Source organism: Mandrillus leucophaeus, unplaced genomic scaffold, assembly GCF_000951045.1.
Source record: "Mandrillus leucophaeus isolate KB7577 unplaced genomic scaffold, Mleu.le_1.0 Scaffold114, whole genome shotgun sequence".
NCBI classification, from domain to species: Eukaryota; Metazoa; Chordata; class Mammalia; order Primates; family Cercopithecidae; genus Mandrillus; species Mandrillus leucophaeus.
Genome location: NW_012099654.1, coordinates 1,096,920 through 1,115,198, shown reverse-complemented (window position 1 = coordinate 1,115,198; position 18,279 = coordinate 1,096,920). Strand labels below are relative to the sequence as shown.

The 18,279-nt window shown below is 40.2% G+C and overlaps 2 protein-coding genes across 5 annotated transcripts in view; one reads left to right on the top strand and one right to left on the bottom strand.

The window, feature by feature from the left end:
- The window catches only part of PDE8B (phosphodiesterase 8B), a 243,906-nt gene extending 234,913 nt beyond the window's left edge, over nucleotides 1-8,993 (top strand). The window contains exons 19-23 of one of the 2 annotated variants that reach the window (XM_011996259.1): nucleotides 553-673; nucleotides 2,610-2,777; nucleotides 6,511-6,640; nucleotides 7,195-7,305; nucleotides 7,374-8,993. In XM_011996259.1, coding sequence (XP_011851649.1) covers nucleotides 553-673; nucleotides 2,610-2,777; nucleotides 6,511-6,640; nucleotides 7,195-7,304 — 529 coding nt within the window. In that variant the 3' untranslated portion in view covers nucleotide 7,305; nucleotides 7,374-8,993. Of the gene's footprint in view, nucleotides 1-552; nucleotides 674-2,609; nucleotides 2,778-6,510; nucleotides 6,641-7,194 lie in introns of both variants that reach the window. The other variant, XM_011996265.1, reaches the window with a different exon arrangement.
- A 3,874-nt stretch (nucleotides 8,994-12,867) lies between these two features.
- Nucleotides 12,868-18,279, bottom strand: part of WDR41 (WD repeat domain 41) — a 54,664-nt gene continuing 49,252 nt past the window's right edge. For all 3 annotated transcript variants that reach the window (XM_011996274.1, XM_011996290.1, XM_011996283.1), the window contains 3 exons: nucleotides 17,907-17,995; nucleotides 16,845-16,978; nucleotides 12,868-13,913 (listed from right to left, as the gene is read on the bottom strand). In XM_011996274.1, coding sequence (XP_011851664.1) covers nucleotides 13,761-13,913; nucleotides 16,845-16,978; nucleotides 17,907-17,995 — 376 coding nt within the window. In that variant the 3' untranslated portion in view covers nucleotides 12,868-13,760. The remainder of the gene's footprint in view (nucleotides 13,914-16,844; nucleotides 16,979-17,906; nucleotides 17,996-18,279) is intronic.

The window sequence follows — 18,279 nt, the reverse complement described above, 5'->3', positions numbered from 1 at the left end:
AGAAAACGACGACAGAATTGGATGGTTACTTTAGGGCACGGTTGTTGCTTCATTCATTACAACTTCTGTCCGCTGCAATCTAGGGAAGTATTTATTAACAGGAAAATCCTCCATTGCCATCACTGAAGGACGCTGTGGCCATTCTGCAATGGCAATCACTGTGTTTGCACAGAGTGCAGTGCGCCAGCTTATGTGGCTGCTGTAACAGCCTACCATTTCCTGCCACCGTACTGTTTTGATGTTCTCAAGGGAAGGGAGAAGGGAATCACCTTGTCAGATAAATGTCCACCATGTGACAGGTACCTTCTGTCTTTTTAAAAATACTCGTAAATCACATAAGCATCAGCTATCACTGGGGAAAATGGAGTAGCATCTGCAGGTCTTGGTTATTGGGAGGACGAGCAGGTAAACTCTTCTTGCGATCTGCACACATTTCTTAACTCTGTGCCGCAGCTTCCTCTTGGGTTGTGAGGAGTGTAGTGAAATGGTGGCAGAATAGTTATAATTCGAGACACACTGTGAACAAGCCCCTTTGTCTTCTGGTTATTTTAGGAACCATTATCGAACGCTGCGCCAGGCTATTATTGACATGGTTTTGGCAACAGAGATGACAAAACATTTTGAACATGTGAATAAGTTTGTGAACAGCATCAACAAGCCAATGGCAGCTGAGGTGAGTGCTGCTTTCCATGCCGTAAGGCACATCCAAGTACGTTCCCATGAGAGCCTGCTCTGGCCCCAAAGCATGTTCTCTCCCACTCAAATGCAAGGTGGTTATTTGCCTGGAGTTGGTAAAGGGCTGAAAGGACTAGCCACTTGTTTTCCTTGGGGATGAGAGTAAACTGTGTCCACAGCAACTCTGAGCTCCTTGAAAGAAAGTCCCTGAGAAAAAGCCAGTACTGACCGAAAAAGCTAGGCCCAAAGAATATGGAAGGAGCTGCAGACGAGCAGAGACTGGCATAAATGGTGGTATTTTAGAGAATCCAAAGCCTTTACTTCTCTGTTCACTGAGCTCTTGGAAAACCTCAAAGTTGGAGGGTGTTTTCAAGAACAAAGAATGTTGCTGGTTCACATTAAAAGCATACCAGTACCTGAAGACTATCATAAAACTGGGAGTGACTGGAAAGCAGAAGCATTCGTTGTTTTCCTTTTTTAAAACCTACTCATGTACCTAGGACCTGCCTTAAGGTCCTTACCAATTTGGGTTTTAGGAACATGAAACAGAAGGTTCACACCTAATAAGATCCACTGTTCTCTGAAGCCATGAAGCTGTTCATAACTCCATAAAGCTAGAAAAGCTTTCCGCTCATTCCTGTTGAGCAGCAGAGGTTGGCAAAGTGGATGGATGTGAATGAGCATCGTAACTTGATCAGTAAGGAGACTATCTGTGTAGGACCCATCCCATGACCAGTCTGGATGGAGGGACAGTGTCCACCTCACCTATTAAGCCCCTTCCCCCAGGGATTCCACAGCACAACACCAGAACCCTCTCCTTCCACAGAGGACTTACAGGAGCAAGGATCTGGGGATTTAGAGAAGAAAAAGTATACAGATTCATAGAACTTCAGAACTGGGAAGGTCATCCACCCATGTAAGCCCCCAACTCTGCATTGAAACTTACTATTAACTGCAGTATTTATAGTACACAGTATTACTTTGATAAGTAATCAAAAACCTCCAGAACATATTCTGCACATTGATAGTCTAATAAATAGGTCCAGTCTAAAACCCTCCAAATGTCATGCAGCCTTTTGGCTTGGCAGAGCTCTGGAGACCTGTTTGCACACAATCAATTTGATGGTGTCCTTAAAAGTGGAGAATAACAATCTTTCAGGTTCTATGTAAACGGCCTGTGACTGCATCTGTGTGCACCAACTCGTGTCTTGGCCACATACATGGCTGAGGACACTGACATCACCACTAGGTGTAGACCAGTCTTTCTAAACATGGCTGAACACACCTGCTCCTGACCACTTTCTACTCCAAGAACCCCACACCTACCTTGCTCACTTACCAGCCAGTCAGAAGAACAGCCAAGAAAACATGAGTGGACACATGCCTTAGGAGAACCAAAGTGCGAGGGAGTGGGTGAGTGGGGGTGGGACAGGTCATAGGAGGGAGGGAGCTGGTAGGCATAAGGAGTAGAAATCAAGAAATAATCGAAGGTTACATGCATGTGCCATTGCTCTACTTTAAATGGATTAAAGTAGCTAAAAGCTCTGCTTTTACCCTTTTTTTTTTTTTTTTTAAACTGGGAGAAATTTCCTCTCACATTACATATCAAATTGCTCAAAATAAAAACAAAACTGCTATAGCAGTTACCTCTAGGGAAGAAAATGGATGTGAGGGGTAGACAGGTGGTGATAGGGACTTTCAGCTTTCAAACTCTGTGTTGAGTGTCTTTTAAGACTGTATCAGCATATTCTTTTTTTTTTTTTTTTTAAAGAATGTATTGGCATATTATATATGGAATTTTAAAAAAAGCTGCCTTCGCTGAGTCCCAGTCCCACCTGTGTGCTCGGTGATTACCATCGAATGCCAGGTGAGTCAGCCCTCGTGGGCTTCACCATCATCTTGAACCAACCCTGATCCGACCATCTGTTTTCCAGATTGAGGGCAGCGACTGTGAATGCAACCCTGCCGGGAAGAACTTCCCTGAAAACCAAATCCTGATCAAACGCATGATGATTAAGTGTGCTGATGTGGCCAACCCATGCCGCCCCTTGGACCTGTGCATTGAATGGGCTGGGAGGATCTCTGAGGAGTATTTTGCACAGGTGCGCCATCTTTCCAGGGAAGCTCCACTTCCCCTCTGGGAATGGGCCCCAGGTCATGGAAATCCTGGGGGATTCTCCGGTTAACTTTTTACCAATTAGTTAACCACTCCTCCCTAGAAGAAAGCAGCTTACCCCCTCCTGGGGTAGACTTCTGGTTCCCTCAGGAACTGACTGATGGGCTGATCACTAACCAGAGTCTCTCTAGAAGGAGGATAAACTGAGCCTTTGGAAGTAACTTCTCATCTTCAATTTGTTCGATCCAGAACTTGTACAAAAACTGAGAAATCTTCCATTCATTCATTAGGTTATTCCTGGGTGTCTCCATGGTGGGTTATGGGAACACAAGCATTAGTGAAGACATCGCGGCCACGGGAAGTTCCCAGTCCAGTGGGGGAAGAGATGCAGATAGGTCCACATGTTGGTAAAAAATGAAGTGTATCTCAAGGAAGTTTATGTTAAGTGCGACAGGAGTTCAGACTTTTTTCCCTAGATAAAAGGGGGGGCTACAGAAATGTGGGAATAGGAGAATACTCTGGAAGAACAAAGCATTCTGAGCAAAATTAACAAGGGGAGGGAAAACAGAATTTTTATATAAAGAGGAGCAATATGTAGTTCACTTTTACTGTGACAGTGTAAAGAGGAGTTAAAGGAGAGAAATCTTGAAAGCAGTGGACTGTAAATGAACATGTGAAACAGCCCTACTTCCAGAGAAAAGACTCTAAGCACTGATGGGTGTGTGGGTGACAAACAAGTAGCCACAAGTAGTGAATGTTGTGGGGTCTGCATGGCTGAAATGTACTATGGTGGCAGTATAAATAAGGGCAAGATAAAGAATAGATAATACCTAGGAAGACCATGAAGGGGAGTGGCCAGCAGCGGACCCAGTATGTTTAAGATTTGGGGTACATGTGCAGGTTTGTTAAAAGGGTATATTGCTGATGCTGAGGTTTGAGCTTCTAATGATCCATGGCTCAAGTAGTAAACATAGTACCCAATAAGGAGTTTTTCAACCCTTGCCCCCTTCCCTCCCTCCTTTTGAAGTCTCCAGTGTTTACTGTTCCAGTTTCTGCCACTGTGTGTTCCCAATGTTTAGTTCCCACTTCTAAGAAAGAACATGTGGTATCTGGTTTTGTTTCTATATCACTTCACTTTAGGATAATGGCCTCCAGCTCTAGCCATGTTGCTGCAAATGACATGATTTCATTCTTTTTTTATGGCTGCATAGTATTCCATGGTATATATGCACCACATTTTCTTCATCCAGTCCACCAATGATGGGCACCTGGGTTGATTCCATGTCGTTGCTACCATGAATTGTGCTGTCATAAACATGCAAGTACAGGTGTTTCTTCAGTACAAAGATTTATTTTCCTTTGGGCATATACCCAGTAATGGGACTGCTGGGTTGAATAGCAATTTCTATTTCTAGTTGAGAAATCTCCGAACTGCTTGGGCTACCTGATCTAATTTATTTCTCACCAACAGTGTATAAGCATTCTTTTCTCCACAACCTTGCCAACATCTGTTATTTTCTGACTTTTTAATAATAGCCATTCTGACTAGTTTGAGATGGTATCTCATTGTGATTTTGATTTGCATGTCTGATTAGTGATGCTGGATTTTTTTTTTTTTTTTTTTTTTTTTGGAGACAGTCTTGCTCCATTGCCCAGGCTGGAGTGCAGTGGCATGATCTCGGCTCACTGTAACCCTCACCTCCCAGGTTCAAGCAATTCTCCTGCCTCAGCCTCCCAAGTAGCTGGGATTACAGATGCACGCTGCCACACCCAGCTAATGTTTTGTATTTTAGTAGAGATGGTGTCACTGTGTTTCCCAGGCTGGTCTCGAATTCCTGAGCTCAGGCAATCCGCCTGCCTCGGCCTCCCAAAGTGCTAGGATTACAGGCGTGAGCCACCGCGCCCAGCCTGGACGTTTTTTTTTTTTAATGTCTGTTGGCTGCTTGTATGTCGTCCGTCTTTAGAGAAGTGTCTGTTCATGAAATCCAGTAAGTAAACTGCAGCTTTCTGGGAAGAGAGCCCCTGAATTGAAGAAAAGTAGGACAGGTAGTTCTGAGCTTTCCAGAGAGAACAGGAAGGGGGTGGGGATCAAATGACTCCTTGAACACCAGTGGGTATTTTAAGGCTGCTTGATCGACTGACCTGAAATGAGCAAGCCAAGCCAAAAGCTGCTCATCAATGGGCTTCCCTGGACACAGAGCGAGGACCTGAAGTACTACTCCTAGTTATTCTCAGTGTGAATGGAGAATGAGAAAAATGTGCTTTTAAGTTTTTTGATATAAGCTTCCTATTTAGGTGTCCTTTTCCCAAAAAGGAATGTACTAATGTTCATAAGCCAGGGTGACCTAAAAATGAAAGTTACAAATGAAGCCTTTGAGCTGGCCTCTGGCTCAATACACCACCAGGAAATGTGGATCTTAATATTCAGCTCAATGAATGATGGCCTTACTTTAATGTGCATAATACTCAGATTTCCACACACCTCAAAAGCTGCATGGCTAATACCCACATCTGAACAATCATAGTTTGACAGTCATTCTTTCGAGTGAAAATAATGCTCCATGGATAAAAGCAGCTGGTTCATCTCAATTCAAGTGCATAAGTGCTTTTCCACAAGATGACCAGCAGATTTTGGTATGCAGTGCAAGTGCACGTGTACTCCCATTTCATCACATTCATCACACAGAATATTACAGAGACATGTACTTCAAAGGTCAAGATTCAATACAATAACTCTTACTGCTTCAAAGAGGTAATTCTTAAGTGAAACTGTTTTGTTTTGTTTTTTTAATTTGAGACAAGATCTCACTCTGTCACCCATGCTGGAGTGCAGTGGCACAGTCCTGGCTCACTGCAGCCTCAAACTCCAGACCTCAAGCAATCCTCCTGCCTTGACCTCTCATATTACTGGGATTACAGGCATGAGCCAGTGGGTCCGGCCTGAAACTTTTTAAAGTGCAAACATGTGGCAGCGAATAATATAATGACTATGGCTATTAATACAGTTTCGTGCTAGTTCATTGAGTCATGCTAAGGTGTTAGCAGTTTTACCCACTGTTGCTTCTTCTCAGTGTAAACGTCAGTAGTTTTGGTATGAGAATTTGTGTTTGTATGACATTGAAAATAGCTTTGACTTTGCAATAATAAAAGATCACAGCAAAGAGGCTAAGTACCCTGAGATCAAAATGTCAGGAGATGCTATGGTATCACATAGAAAGTAAGAGGCTTGGGGCTCGTGCCTATAATCCCAGCACTTTAGGAGGCCAAGGCAGGCAGATCACCTGAGGTCAGGAGTTCAAGACAGTGAACTGGCCAACATGGTGAAACCCCGTCTCTACTAAAAATTAGCTGGGCATGGTAACAGGTGCCTGTAATCCCAGCTACTCAGAAGGCTGAGGCAGAAGAATCGCTTGAACCTGGGAGGCAGAGGTTGCAGTGAACCGAGACTGCACCACTGCACTCCAGCTTGGGCGACAGAATGAGACTCTGTCTCAAAAACAAAAGAAAAAAAGTAAGAGGCTTGAGAGTGGGAAGGCCTGAGTGTAGTCACTGTAGCTCAGCTGACTTACGTAAGTCTGAGGACCTTGCTGAGCCTATGTCTTCATTGAGAAAACTGGATAATAACCCATTTTCACAGGGTTGTTCTGAGAAACAGGATATTACTGTAAAAGTGTCTCGCATGTCCTCCAGCCCTATGTGATGGTGTTTTTTTCTTACAGACCGATGAAGAGAAGAGACAGGGGCTACCTGTGGTGATGCCAGTGTTTGACCGGAATACCTGTAGCATCCCCAAGTCTCAGATCTCTTTCATTGACTACTTCATAACAGACATGTTTGATGCTTGGGATGGTAAGACAGTTACTGTTTTGTCACCCACAAAGAAAATTTTGTTATACTTTATTATCTTTAGTGACATAGGGTGACCCTAAAGGTAAACAAAATATATTTTTTAAAATGTGGCTGTCAGCTTTTTGTGGCCGAGTTGGGTGGGTGCATTCTTTGCATCCCCAGCAGCTGGCACAGAAGCTTGTGTGCAGAAGACTCAATGGATTTTTGGTAACTGGATAAACGAGTCTTTGCCTCTTCAAAGGACACGTTGCAGAAGCTACTGCAGTTTTATTCTATCATTGGAGGAAACTCTAGGAAGAATGCAAAATGTATTTACTCTGAATCATAGGTTCTTCTGATATGCAGCTTTTCAAAAAGGACCTGTTTGTATTTCAGCAACTAGTGTTTAATGACTTGTCCTCATGTTAAGTGTGTTCACTTAACAGCCTGAGGCCTCACCCACGGTATGCCTCCTCTAATTCTGATCCCACACTTGTCCCAGACAGCCCCAGGCTTATAAACGCTCCTGGGGTCTAACTTCACAGGTTTCTTTTTATTCTTTTCTGTCCTTGCAGCCTTTGCACATCTGCCAGCCCTGATGCAACATTTGGCTGACAACTACAAACACTGGAAGACACTAGATGACCTAAAGTGCAAAAGTCTGAGGCTTCCATCTGACAGCTAAAGCCAAGCCACAGAAGGGGGCCTCTTGACCTACAAAGGACACTGTGAATCGCAGTAGCGTAAACAAGAGGCCTTCCTTTCTAATGATAATGACAGGTATTGGTGAAGGAGCTAATGTTTAATATTTGACCTTGAATCATTCAAGTCCCCAGATTTCATTTTTAGAAAGTCATGTTTCATGAAGAAAAATATATGTCCTTTTGAATACTTAATGACAGAACAAATACTTGGCAAACTCCTTTGCTCTGCTATCATCCGGTGTACCCTTGTCAATCCATGGAGCTGATTCACTGTAACTAGCAGGTCACAGGAAGCAAAGCCTTGGTGCCTGTGAGCTCAGTCTCCCAGGATGGTGACTAAGTGGCTTAGCTAGTGTTCAGCTCATCCTTTACCATAAAAATCATCATTACTGTTTAGCTTGACTATTTTCCTCAAGAGCATCGATCTGAAGGATTCATAAGAAGCTTATCTGAACAGATATATCTAAGGAAAAAAAAACTACATAAAATAAGTGAAATAACTTGGACCAAATTACAGATAAACTAGTTAGCTTCACAGCCTCTATGGCTACATGGTTCTTCTGGCCGATGGTGTGACACCGAAGTTAGAACACAGCCTTGGCTGGTGGGTGCCCTCTCTAGACTGGTATCAGCAGCCGGTGTTGTACCCCCTTTCCCGTAAAAGGGGGTAACAGCCATCCACGATGAGGGAAAAAGTGGCATTTCATTTTTGGGGAATCCATGAGCTTCCCTTATTTCTGGCTCACAGAGGCAGCCATGAGGCACTATAACAAGTATTATATAAAAGCCATTAAATCTGAATGCCCTTGGACAAGCTTTTCTTAAAAAAAAAAAAAAAGTTTATATACATGTTTAAAATTTTTATTAAAATCCAAATTTTCTGGGTGTAAGCCCATGGAGTATATTGTGCCATGCACCACATATACGTAATATTTCGGGAGGGGATAGGGAGGGGAAGTTTCAAGGTTCAGATATTTTTAACCAATCTATATTTGAAATCATGCCATTAGCTTTAACAATGTTAAAATTGTGCGGTGTAAATATATCAGAAAATAAGCATATGGGGAGGCAGTAAATACTATTTTAAGCTATTAATTGTATGCTAAAAGCTTCTAAAGCACAAGTGCATATTTTTATACTGCTCTTTTCACAACTCTGTGATCTACATAAAGTCAGACTTGAGATTTTCTTTTCTCTTTTACCAGCCGATCCTTCCTATGTATTATATTAGACCCCGTAAACAAACTTCGTTTTTCTTTCTCTGTACTTCATGCTGCATTTTTAAAAGGTATAAACAGAGACTGAATTAATTGAATCAGTAATTACTTTTTTCCAATACAAATTGGAATGCAGAATACTTGGAACTTGTACATGGGGAAAAAATGACTTATCACTACATACTGTGCCAATGTTTTTTTCTATGTTTTGTACCAAAAATGGAAAAATATGACAATTCCATGCAAAGAAATGTATCTAAATTATTTTTGTTAGATGATAAGAGAACTTGCTTGGTCAGGACAGCAGCCAGCTTTGTATTGTAATGCTATATTATGTAAATGTGATGAAAATGTTTTTGTGAAGTACTTGTAACTAAATTCCTACAGCCATTTTTCATTCCCAACAGCTGTTTTTATTTTACCTCTTTGGCCTAAACTTTTCATAATTTCAAATTTGGGGTTTAGTGTCCTTTATTTCATGAGTCACACACTTTGTTTTCAGAGCACATTAAAATCAAGATGCCAGAATCCCATATTAAGGACCTAGCTAACTTGCCTAGGCTTCAGAAGCTTGCTTGAGGCAAGGGACAGTCCTTTTCTGATCATCTCACTTTCAGTTCTATTTGGTAAGTAACATTTATCAGGTGTCTGACATCTTCTACATGAAATATTTACAGCTTACTCAGTGTTATGTCAAATTTCATGTTAACTTCAAACTTTTTATTAGTAATGTGTAAATGTTTAAAAATGCTTTAAGACAGCTAGGTACTAAAGCTTCAACAATTTCTGCTCTTTACCAGTGTAAGCTACATTATAATCTTCTGAGCTGCCAACTAGTCTATTCTTCCATATAGTCAACTTGTTAGAAATACAGGCTTTCAGATGGTGTCTGTATCAGATAGTTTATATTATATAAACCACTATAACTGCCTCTTACATGGAGTTGTTTACTTAAATGGCATGTGTTGAGGGGGCTGTATTAGGAAAATGCAACACTCTTTAATAATTTCCGTTGACTACTAAAGAGAAGGAGGAAGCTAGTTATAAAACATTGCTGGACGAGAATGACCCTATAATTTCCTAAGATCATTCTTTATTTCTAATTTAAGATTTTTAAATTTACTTGCCCTCTAAGTCAGGACTGGTTAGCATTCTGGGGCAAAAAAACAAGCTGATCAGTTCACACAGAACCTACTCAGCTGCAGAGAGAGAAACAGAAGGGATGATCCTGTGCCCTTGTGCTCTGTGAATATAGCCAGAGACTGAGGTAATAAATATATTTAAATAAAAATGACAAGGCATTTGTACACATTGTAACACTATGTAGTGTTACTTCTGCTGTTACAAGTATCTTAAGTGTTGAAAGCTAAACGCAGGAGATGGAGAAAATGTACATAATATACATTGACCCATTATTCTAAATCGAAAGTCCAACTTTTAGGAGCAGTCTACCTGCAACTACTGAACACCATCAGGTTTGAGACCCTACGAGAATTTCCCATCATACTGTTATCCCCGATCTTTCTGACTTTAGGGCATGCATGAAAACAAAAGCAATCTAGTCCCTAGGGCTGGAGACTGCCCTCTAGACAGTTTTTCATGGCAGAAAATTAGAATACAAGTATACCTCATTTTATTGCATTCTGTTTCATTGTGCTTCAAAGATACTGTCATTTCTACAAATTAAGGGCTTGTGGCCACCCTGCATTGAGTAAGTCTATTGGGGCATTTTCACAACAGGGGCTCACTTTGTGTAAGTGTCACATTTTGGTAATTTTTACAGTATTTCAAATGTTTTTATTCTTGTATCTGTCATGGTGATCAGTGATGTTATTACTGTAATTGTTTTAGGGTACTGCAAACCATGCCCATATAAGACAGTGAACTTAATCGATAAATCTTGTGTATATTCTAACTGTTCCACCAACAAGCGGTTTCCAATCTCTCCCTCTTCTTGGACCTCCCTATTCCCTGAGATACAACAATATTGAAATTAAGCCAATTAATAACTTACAGTAGCCTCTAAATGTGCAAGTAAGAGTCACGCCTCTCACTGTAAATCGAAAGCTACAGATAATTAAGCTTAGTTGAAGAAGGCATGCTGAAAGCCCAGGCAGGTCAAAAAGCCATGCCAAAGGAAGAGTTCTTGAAAGTGTTACTCCAGTGAACGTGCAAACAAGAAAGTGAAACAGCCTTATTACTGAGATGGAGAAAGTCTGAGTGGTCTATATACAAGACTAAACCAGCCACAACATTCTCTTAAGCTAAAGCCTAATTCTTCAATTCTTTGAAGACTGAGAGGTGAGGAAGCTACAGAAGAAACGTTGGAAGCAAGCAGAGGTTGGTTCATGAAGCTATCTCCATTAACATCAAAGTGCAAGGGGAAACAGCAAGCCGTTATCCAGATGATCTAGCTAAGATCACTGAAGGTGACTACACTGAACAACTGAGTTTGTGAAGATGAAATGGCCTTCTATTAGAAGAAGATGTCATCTAGGACTTTCGTAGCTAGGGAGAAGTTCAATGCCTGCGAATGTAGCTGGTGCCTTTAAGCTGAAGTCAAGAGTTTATTTACCAGTCAAAAAATCTTAAGGTCCTTAAGAATTATGTTAAATCTACTCTGCCCATGCTCTAGAAGTGGAATAACAAAGCCTGGATGACAGCACATCTGTTTATAGCATGATTTACTGAATATTTAAACCTATGGTTGAGAACTCAAATTTCTTTCCAAATATTACTGCTCATTGACAATGTACCTGGTACCTAAGAATTCTGATGGAGATGTACAAGGAGGTCCGTGTTGTTGTCTGCATGCCTGCTACCACAACATCTATGCTGCAGTCCATGGGTCAAGGAGTCACTTTGACTTTTAAGTCTTATTTAAGAAATACATTTCATAAAGCCATAGCTGCCCTAACTAGTGATTCCTCTGATGGGTCTGGCCAAAGTCAACTGAAAACCTCCTGGGAAGCATTTATCATTCTAGATGCCGCTAAGAACATTCTGATTCATGGGAGGTGGTCAAAATTTCAATATTAAAAGGTGTCTGGAAGAAGTGGAGCCTGAAGGTAATAGATGAGAAGTTGCTTAAGAATGTGTATAGAAAGTAGTTTCTGGAGACAGTCATTTCCACAGTGAAGGTGCTGTTAAACACCGTTGAAATGACAACAAAGGATTTAGAATATTCTATAAACTTAGTTGATAAAGGAGCATCAGGGTTTGAGATGACAGACTCTAAATTTTGAAAGAAGTTCTATTGGTGGGTAAAATGCTATTAGAAAGTATTACATGTTACAGAGGTACCTTTGTGAAAGGAAGTCAATTGATTTGGAAAACTTCATTGCTGTCTTATTTTAAGGAACTGCCACAGCCACCCCAACCTTCAGCAACCACCTTAGTCAAGACCCTCCACCAGCAAAAAGATTATGACTCACTGAAGGCTCAGATAGCATTTTTTAGCAATAAAGTATTCTTAAGGTATGTACATTTTTTAGAAATTTAAGACTGCAGTATAAACAAAAGTTTTATAGGCACCGGGAAACCAAAAACTAGATGTGACTCACTCTATTTGCAATACTTGCTTTTTTGATGTGGTCTGAAATTTAACCTGTAATATCTCTGAGGTATGCCTGTATAATGATGGAAGGAATTTGCTGTGGTACTTATGGTACCATTTGCTTCCAAAATTGATGTGATTTCTACCACTCCATTTGAATAGATTACTATCACAAAACACTAGCCTAGAACAGGCTAGGAAGTAAAACAGTTAAAAATCTATGACTCCCGTGTGTCATACAACTTAAGAAAACAACTTTACAAATGTATGGGCTAATACAGATTTTCTAAAGGAAAAAGCATGTGAGTAATGGGAGAAAGTCTTTTGTAATGGAGGTAGCTTAAGTTTTAATATTTCTCCATAAAACTTTTCATGACTCAATGTTATTTGGATTTAAAGTAGTCATATAAGCCTCTCTCATTCAGTCTTCAATTCCTGTTTTTAGAGCTGCTCAGTGATACTGGGCACTACAGAGTTAATTGCAAGGCCTTACCGCATTGGGCTTCAGTTTCCTCATTTATAACATTATGCCATTGGTCTACCTAGATGACCTTAACTCTTCCAGTCTTTGACTGTAGGTAGTTGTGGAAGCAACTGTCAAAGCTAAAACTAGTAAAAAGAACTCTGAAGATTCCCTTTAGGGTTATTTGTATAATGAACACATAAATCTGTAGAAAGTTTTCCCTAAGAAGGGTCAGTCTGCTAACATCAGTCACATTGCCCTTTCTTAATCAGTAGTTTAAGAATTTCAATCTTTAATGTGTAGACTACTTTACTTTCTCATTTTTTTATTTTTTAGCACCAAAAGGAGAAAACATATTGTTACAAGGCTGGTTATAGTGTCTCAATGGGCACTGCAAAGAACTACATAAATGAAGTCTGTCTCAAGCAATTCGTATTTGAGTCAGTGGTCAGATGGGGCAGTTGCGCTCAGCTGCAGTCTCTGACTCTGGAAACACTGTGCCTCTCAAATGATCTAGAGCTCATCCTTGGTGTACATGAGGGGCAGTTGTTGTTCTAGTACCAATTTAGCCCATGGCTGTTCAAGCCACTTTGCACTGGGAAAAATACACCCTCATAAGATTCCTATCCATTTGAGTTCATATAGGTTTTAGTAGCTAGAACTAAAAAACATTTTTAAATTATCTAAACAAATTGATATCCAAAAAAAACTTGCCATACATTATCAGTACATATGTTCATTTTTTTGGCTGAGAGATTCAAGTTTGTGCTATATAGAACACTAACAGTTACTATAAGACCAGGAAAATTTGCAGGAGAAAGGCTATTTTTAAACTTCACAATAATTCTAAAGGAAGCCAAATAATAAAACTTCTAATAAATGCCATAACTTAACTATTACCTCTATTTGTACCTTTCACAAGGGTCTAGGTTCAAAATAAGCTCAAAACACAGCACTCACCACTTCAACAGCAGCTGAAAGTCAAATGGAAAACTTGTGGTATATTCTTTGGAGGATATACTAGGACCTGAGAAGCAACATGTTCCTGGTTGGTAGGTCCACAAAAACTTTAAATATGTAGAATTTTATGGACTGACCAAAAAAATTACCAATTTAAGTGATCAATATATTAATGGTTTTCAAAGTAGTACCCGATATTTGATGTTCAAGGTTCATGCATGTGTATTTTTAATTCCTTAAACTAGACAGCAAGGTATAAGTCACCATTCTCCTCTAATTTTTGAAATAATCTTAAACTGCGCAATCCAGATTCTCGCTCTCCATTTTTCCACAAAATAATGAGATGATCAGCAGAGCATGTCACTAGTCCGTGATCTTCAAAGTATAGAAACATCTGTAAAGAAAATTAAAACTGATTATAGTGACCCTGAAAAGCAGAGAAGTGGCTAATACCACATTAACATATGTGCGTGTGAGATACATGCCTTAAGACTCCTTTGGATCTGTGTGTAGAACTTCATTTTTCAGTATTGGTAACAGTCACATACAAATATCTAATATTTTAATCAGAATTTTGTTAATACTGTTCAACTACAGAATAGCTATTTTCGTAAAGTATATGAATTCCCATAGTTCTTCCAGATGTTTTCATAATCTGATTTTTCAAGTATTGGTTTTACTTAACCATTACTTATGTATAATGGCTATGGATAAAATGTCTGAATTCTAAATTTCCCAAGATAATCACTGGCTTCAGCTCTCTCTATAAAAGTAGATATACTCAATCCATAGGTATTGAATGTCAGAACTAGGTTTATGGTTCCTGCCCTCAAGAAGATTCTGAAAAGCAAATCATAATTGAAACAATAAAGGTACCAATGAAAGATCATGTAATCAGGCACTAAATAATGCAGTACAGACTCTGACATGCCACAGAAATTCAGAAAAAGCTTCAAAGTGAGAAAATGCCCCAAGTAAGGGGAAGGGGCTTGTCCAGTGAAGGAATAGGCTGGAAGCTAAGAATAGGAAAACAGTGTTGACAAAAGGCAACACGAATACTATGGGGTGAAGAGTTGTATCAGAGAGAAGTGAACCAATGAAAAGGATGAGGTCCTCGAAGGAAAGGGTGAAATAAAAGAGAAACAGGGCCGGGTGTGGTGGCTCACGCCTGTAATCTCAGCACTTCGGGAGGCCAAGGTGGGTGGACTGCCTAGGTCAGGAGTTCATGAGACCAGCCTGGCCAAACATGGTGAAACCCTGTCTATACTAAAAATTAGCTGGCCATCTGTAATCTCAGCTACTCGGGAGGCCAAGGAAGGAGAATCGCTTGAACCCAGGAGGCGAAGGTTGCAGTGAGTGGAGATCATGCCATTGCACTCCAGCCTGGGCAACAAGGGCAAAACTCCCTCTCGGATAAAAGAGAACAAGAGTTTTCTCTAAAATGACTTATACATTTCTGAAGACCACAGGAGAAGACTCAGCTGAGGATGCAGGAGTGAAGGGAGGAAATATGGGAGCAGAATTCCTTGGGAAACTGGAAAACACAAAATTCAATATACAGGTGGAGGGGTTGAGCCAGTAGAGCAAGGATGAAAATATAAAAGAAATGAGGACCAGCCCGGCCAACATGGCGACACCCCATCTCTACTAAAAATACAAAAATTAGCTGGGTGTGGGGGCGGGCACCTGTAATTCCAGCTACTCGGGAGCCTGAGGCAGGAGAATCGCTTAAACCTGGGAGGTGGCGGGTGCAGTGAGCCAAGATCGTGCCACTGCACTCCAGCCCGGACAAGAGAGAGAGATACTGTCTCAAAAAAAGAAATGAGGAAATTCAGGTGACACTGCAGAGATAGCCTAGGTTTTATCAGCAAAGCCAGAGATGCTTTTTAAAAATGTTCAGGTCTCAACACTTTCACTCAGGAAAATTCCTAAGAAGCTGACACTTATATAATGAGAAATGTGCCACATTCAAACACATTTGAATGTGTTTTACATGGGGTTTTCTCTACCATCTAAAAACCTTTTTTATGAGTTCCTACTATTTAAAAATATAAAGTCCAAACTCCTCAGCCTCAATGACATTCATAATCTGACCCCAAACCACATCCCCAGGCATAAGCTTTATCTCCTACTAGTGTCTGTTCACAGGAAGCCAGCACTCCAGCCTAGCCAAGGTGCTCTTTGCCACCACATATATGCTATCTTTGCCCTTCTGTCTACCACAGTCCACGCTTGCCACCCAACCAGAAACAAAGTTAAAAACTGAGCTACTTGTTAGAGGAAAGCAAAGATAACTATGACACTGTACCCAACGTCAAGGAGCTTATGGTGACAAGGCTATATACTCATCCTACTAAACTTAAAGTATCAAGTCCCATATCCTCTAACCATTTACAAGATTCAGCAAGAAATGTTTCTTCTGAGTCACTGCTGCTTACTTGGGTCCATTATATGCAGCCTAGGGTCTATACCCCTTCTCTCCACTCAAGAGTAAGATCCATGAGGGCAAGGACTGTATCCATCTCTCTCTGTCAACTCCAGCAGCCAGTGTTTAGCAGTGCCTGTAATACAGGAAATGCTCACTAACAAGCATGCTGCCGCTGTTCCTCCTAAGCATGAATGCCCTTTCAAATGAAAAGTTTGTTCTTCTTTGGCTATGAAACAGGGAAGAACAATTTAAGAAATTTCTTAGGGCTCTGATTACGCTGTTATCATTACACTGTTATTAGTTCTCACAACTAATCTGTTACCTCAACTGATCTTATTCCTTCACTGTAGGCAATGATGCCTGCAGCAAATATTAATGTATTTGGATTTCTATATATTAGAAGCTTATGCATTTCATAATTTTCAACTAAAATTTTCATATTTGCACAATGAAAATCAAGGCATAGGGTTTCATTAAAGATAACAAACTATTATCCTTCAAAGGCAGGTGAAAACAGGACTCTGTTCATAAATTTGATAAAGGCCCCTGGAATTCGATTCTGTTAAGGCTTTAACTGTATACACATAACCACAACCCTTCATGCATTCTCTGTTGACTGTTGTGTTATAGTCAGCATTATTCACACTGCCCTTATGGTCAGCTATCTCCAGCTCATAAATAATGGTGATTAAGCCCATTCTTAAAAGCAATGCATTCCTTGTTTCCTCAAATCATATCTCCGGAAAGGGAAATCCTAACTGCACATACTATAGCCTATCCCATTCTATGTTCAGATCTACGAAAAAGTATATGCCTTTATGAGACCGACTGAATGAAAAGAGCAATGAAAAGGAAAAGCAGGAGTTGCCTGGACATTCTATGCCTGAAAAGCAATACCTCCACAGATGACGAGTGTCCAATCAAATCTCCAATAAGCTCCAGTGAACATGAAGTAGCATTTTCTTGCTGCTTTTTAACAGGTTGGCTGGCTTGTTTGTTGACTCTTCCAAATCCCCACATGTTAAAAAAACCTAGAAAAAGAATCATTTCCAAAATGACTGTGCTCTATACGTACAATAATAACATGAGATCAGAAAAACAGAAAATTTAAATGTGAAGAGGTTCCAGACTTATTTTAGTCAAGGGCTAAGTGGACAGTACTGAGTTTTTGGAATATGTTATCTCATCTTTCTTAGCTAACCAGGTCTGTTCTTCATCTCTTTTTATTGCCCCTAGTCACCCACTGGTGAAGGTATATTAACAAAAAGACACTTGGAATAAAACAGGACAGAAACAAAGCTTGAATGGCAGTGTCTAACTGTCAAGGGAAAAAAAGGGCAAAACTCAGATCAACAAACAAGGCACGGGGGAAAATCTGTATGTGTATGTGCAAAAGCAACACCCCAGGACTTCAGGAACTCAGAAGAACCAGAAGCAACTAGGTACCAGCATCTGATTTCTTGTGCAAAGGTTGGTAACTAATTTATTCAACCCTTCAGAGTTTTGTTTTTCAAATTAAACACCTGGAAGTCAAGAGCTCATGCAATTATGATGTAAGCACACAAGGTAAAACGTATTTTTCCATAAATTGAGTTCAACATCAACGGTAAAGAACACTTTAGTTTGACATCTGACAGTACAAATTTTGTGTATCAGTCAGAACTAAAGACAATATAAATGAATACTTCATTAGGCCATTTGGTCATTCAGATGACCAGAAAGTAAATTTTCCCTCAATAAAGTCTCTATCTTACTTGAAATGAAGTGGCAGTTCTACATTAGGGCAGCATTAAGCTGTAAATCCTAGATCTCAATTACCATATGCTTTCTACAAACACCTGATGCCTATTTGGAGCATTTCTATACTATTTTAGTGGTTTCACATAATCGCCCTTCTCCTGCCTTTCACGTGAGAAGAAAGGACAGAGAAAAAGACTACCTTTCTGAGAGAAGACACACCTGTTGGGACAGGCTCAGCTGCAAGCTGCTGTTTTTCTCTTAACTCCCAAATGCGTACACTGCCATCTTCTGAGCATGAGATTAACTGCCTGTCAGAACAGAAAATCAGTAACACAAAGAGAGCGCACCACTGAGGACCAATGCTAAATTTGCAGTGAAAGAAATCAGTGGAGCCCTCAACTGCTTTTATTCAGCTCTTAGCAGGAACTGACAAAAATCACAATTTAACATGACGTTACAACACAAACTAAAAGCACCTTTTAGGAAAGCCACATGTTATACATTACATTAGCTCAAATGCTATAAATTTATTCTCTTCATTAAAAAAAATGCACTTGGGAAAACTGTGAATTGTACTTCACAATGTCCTAAG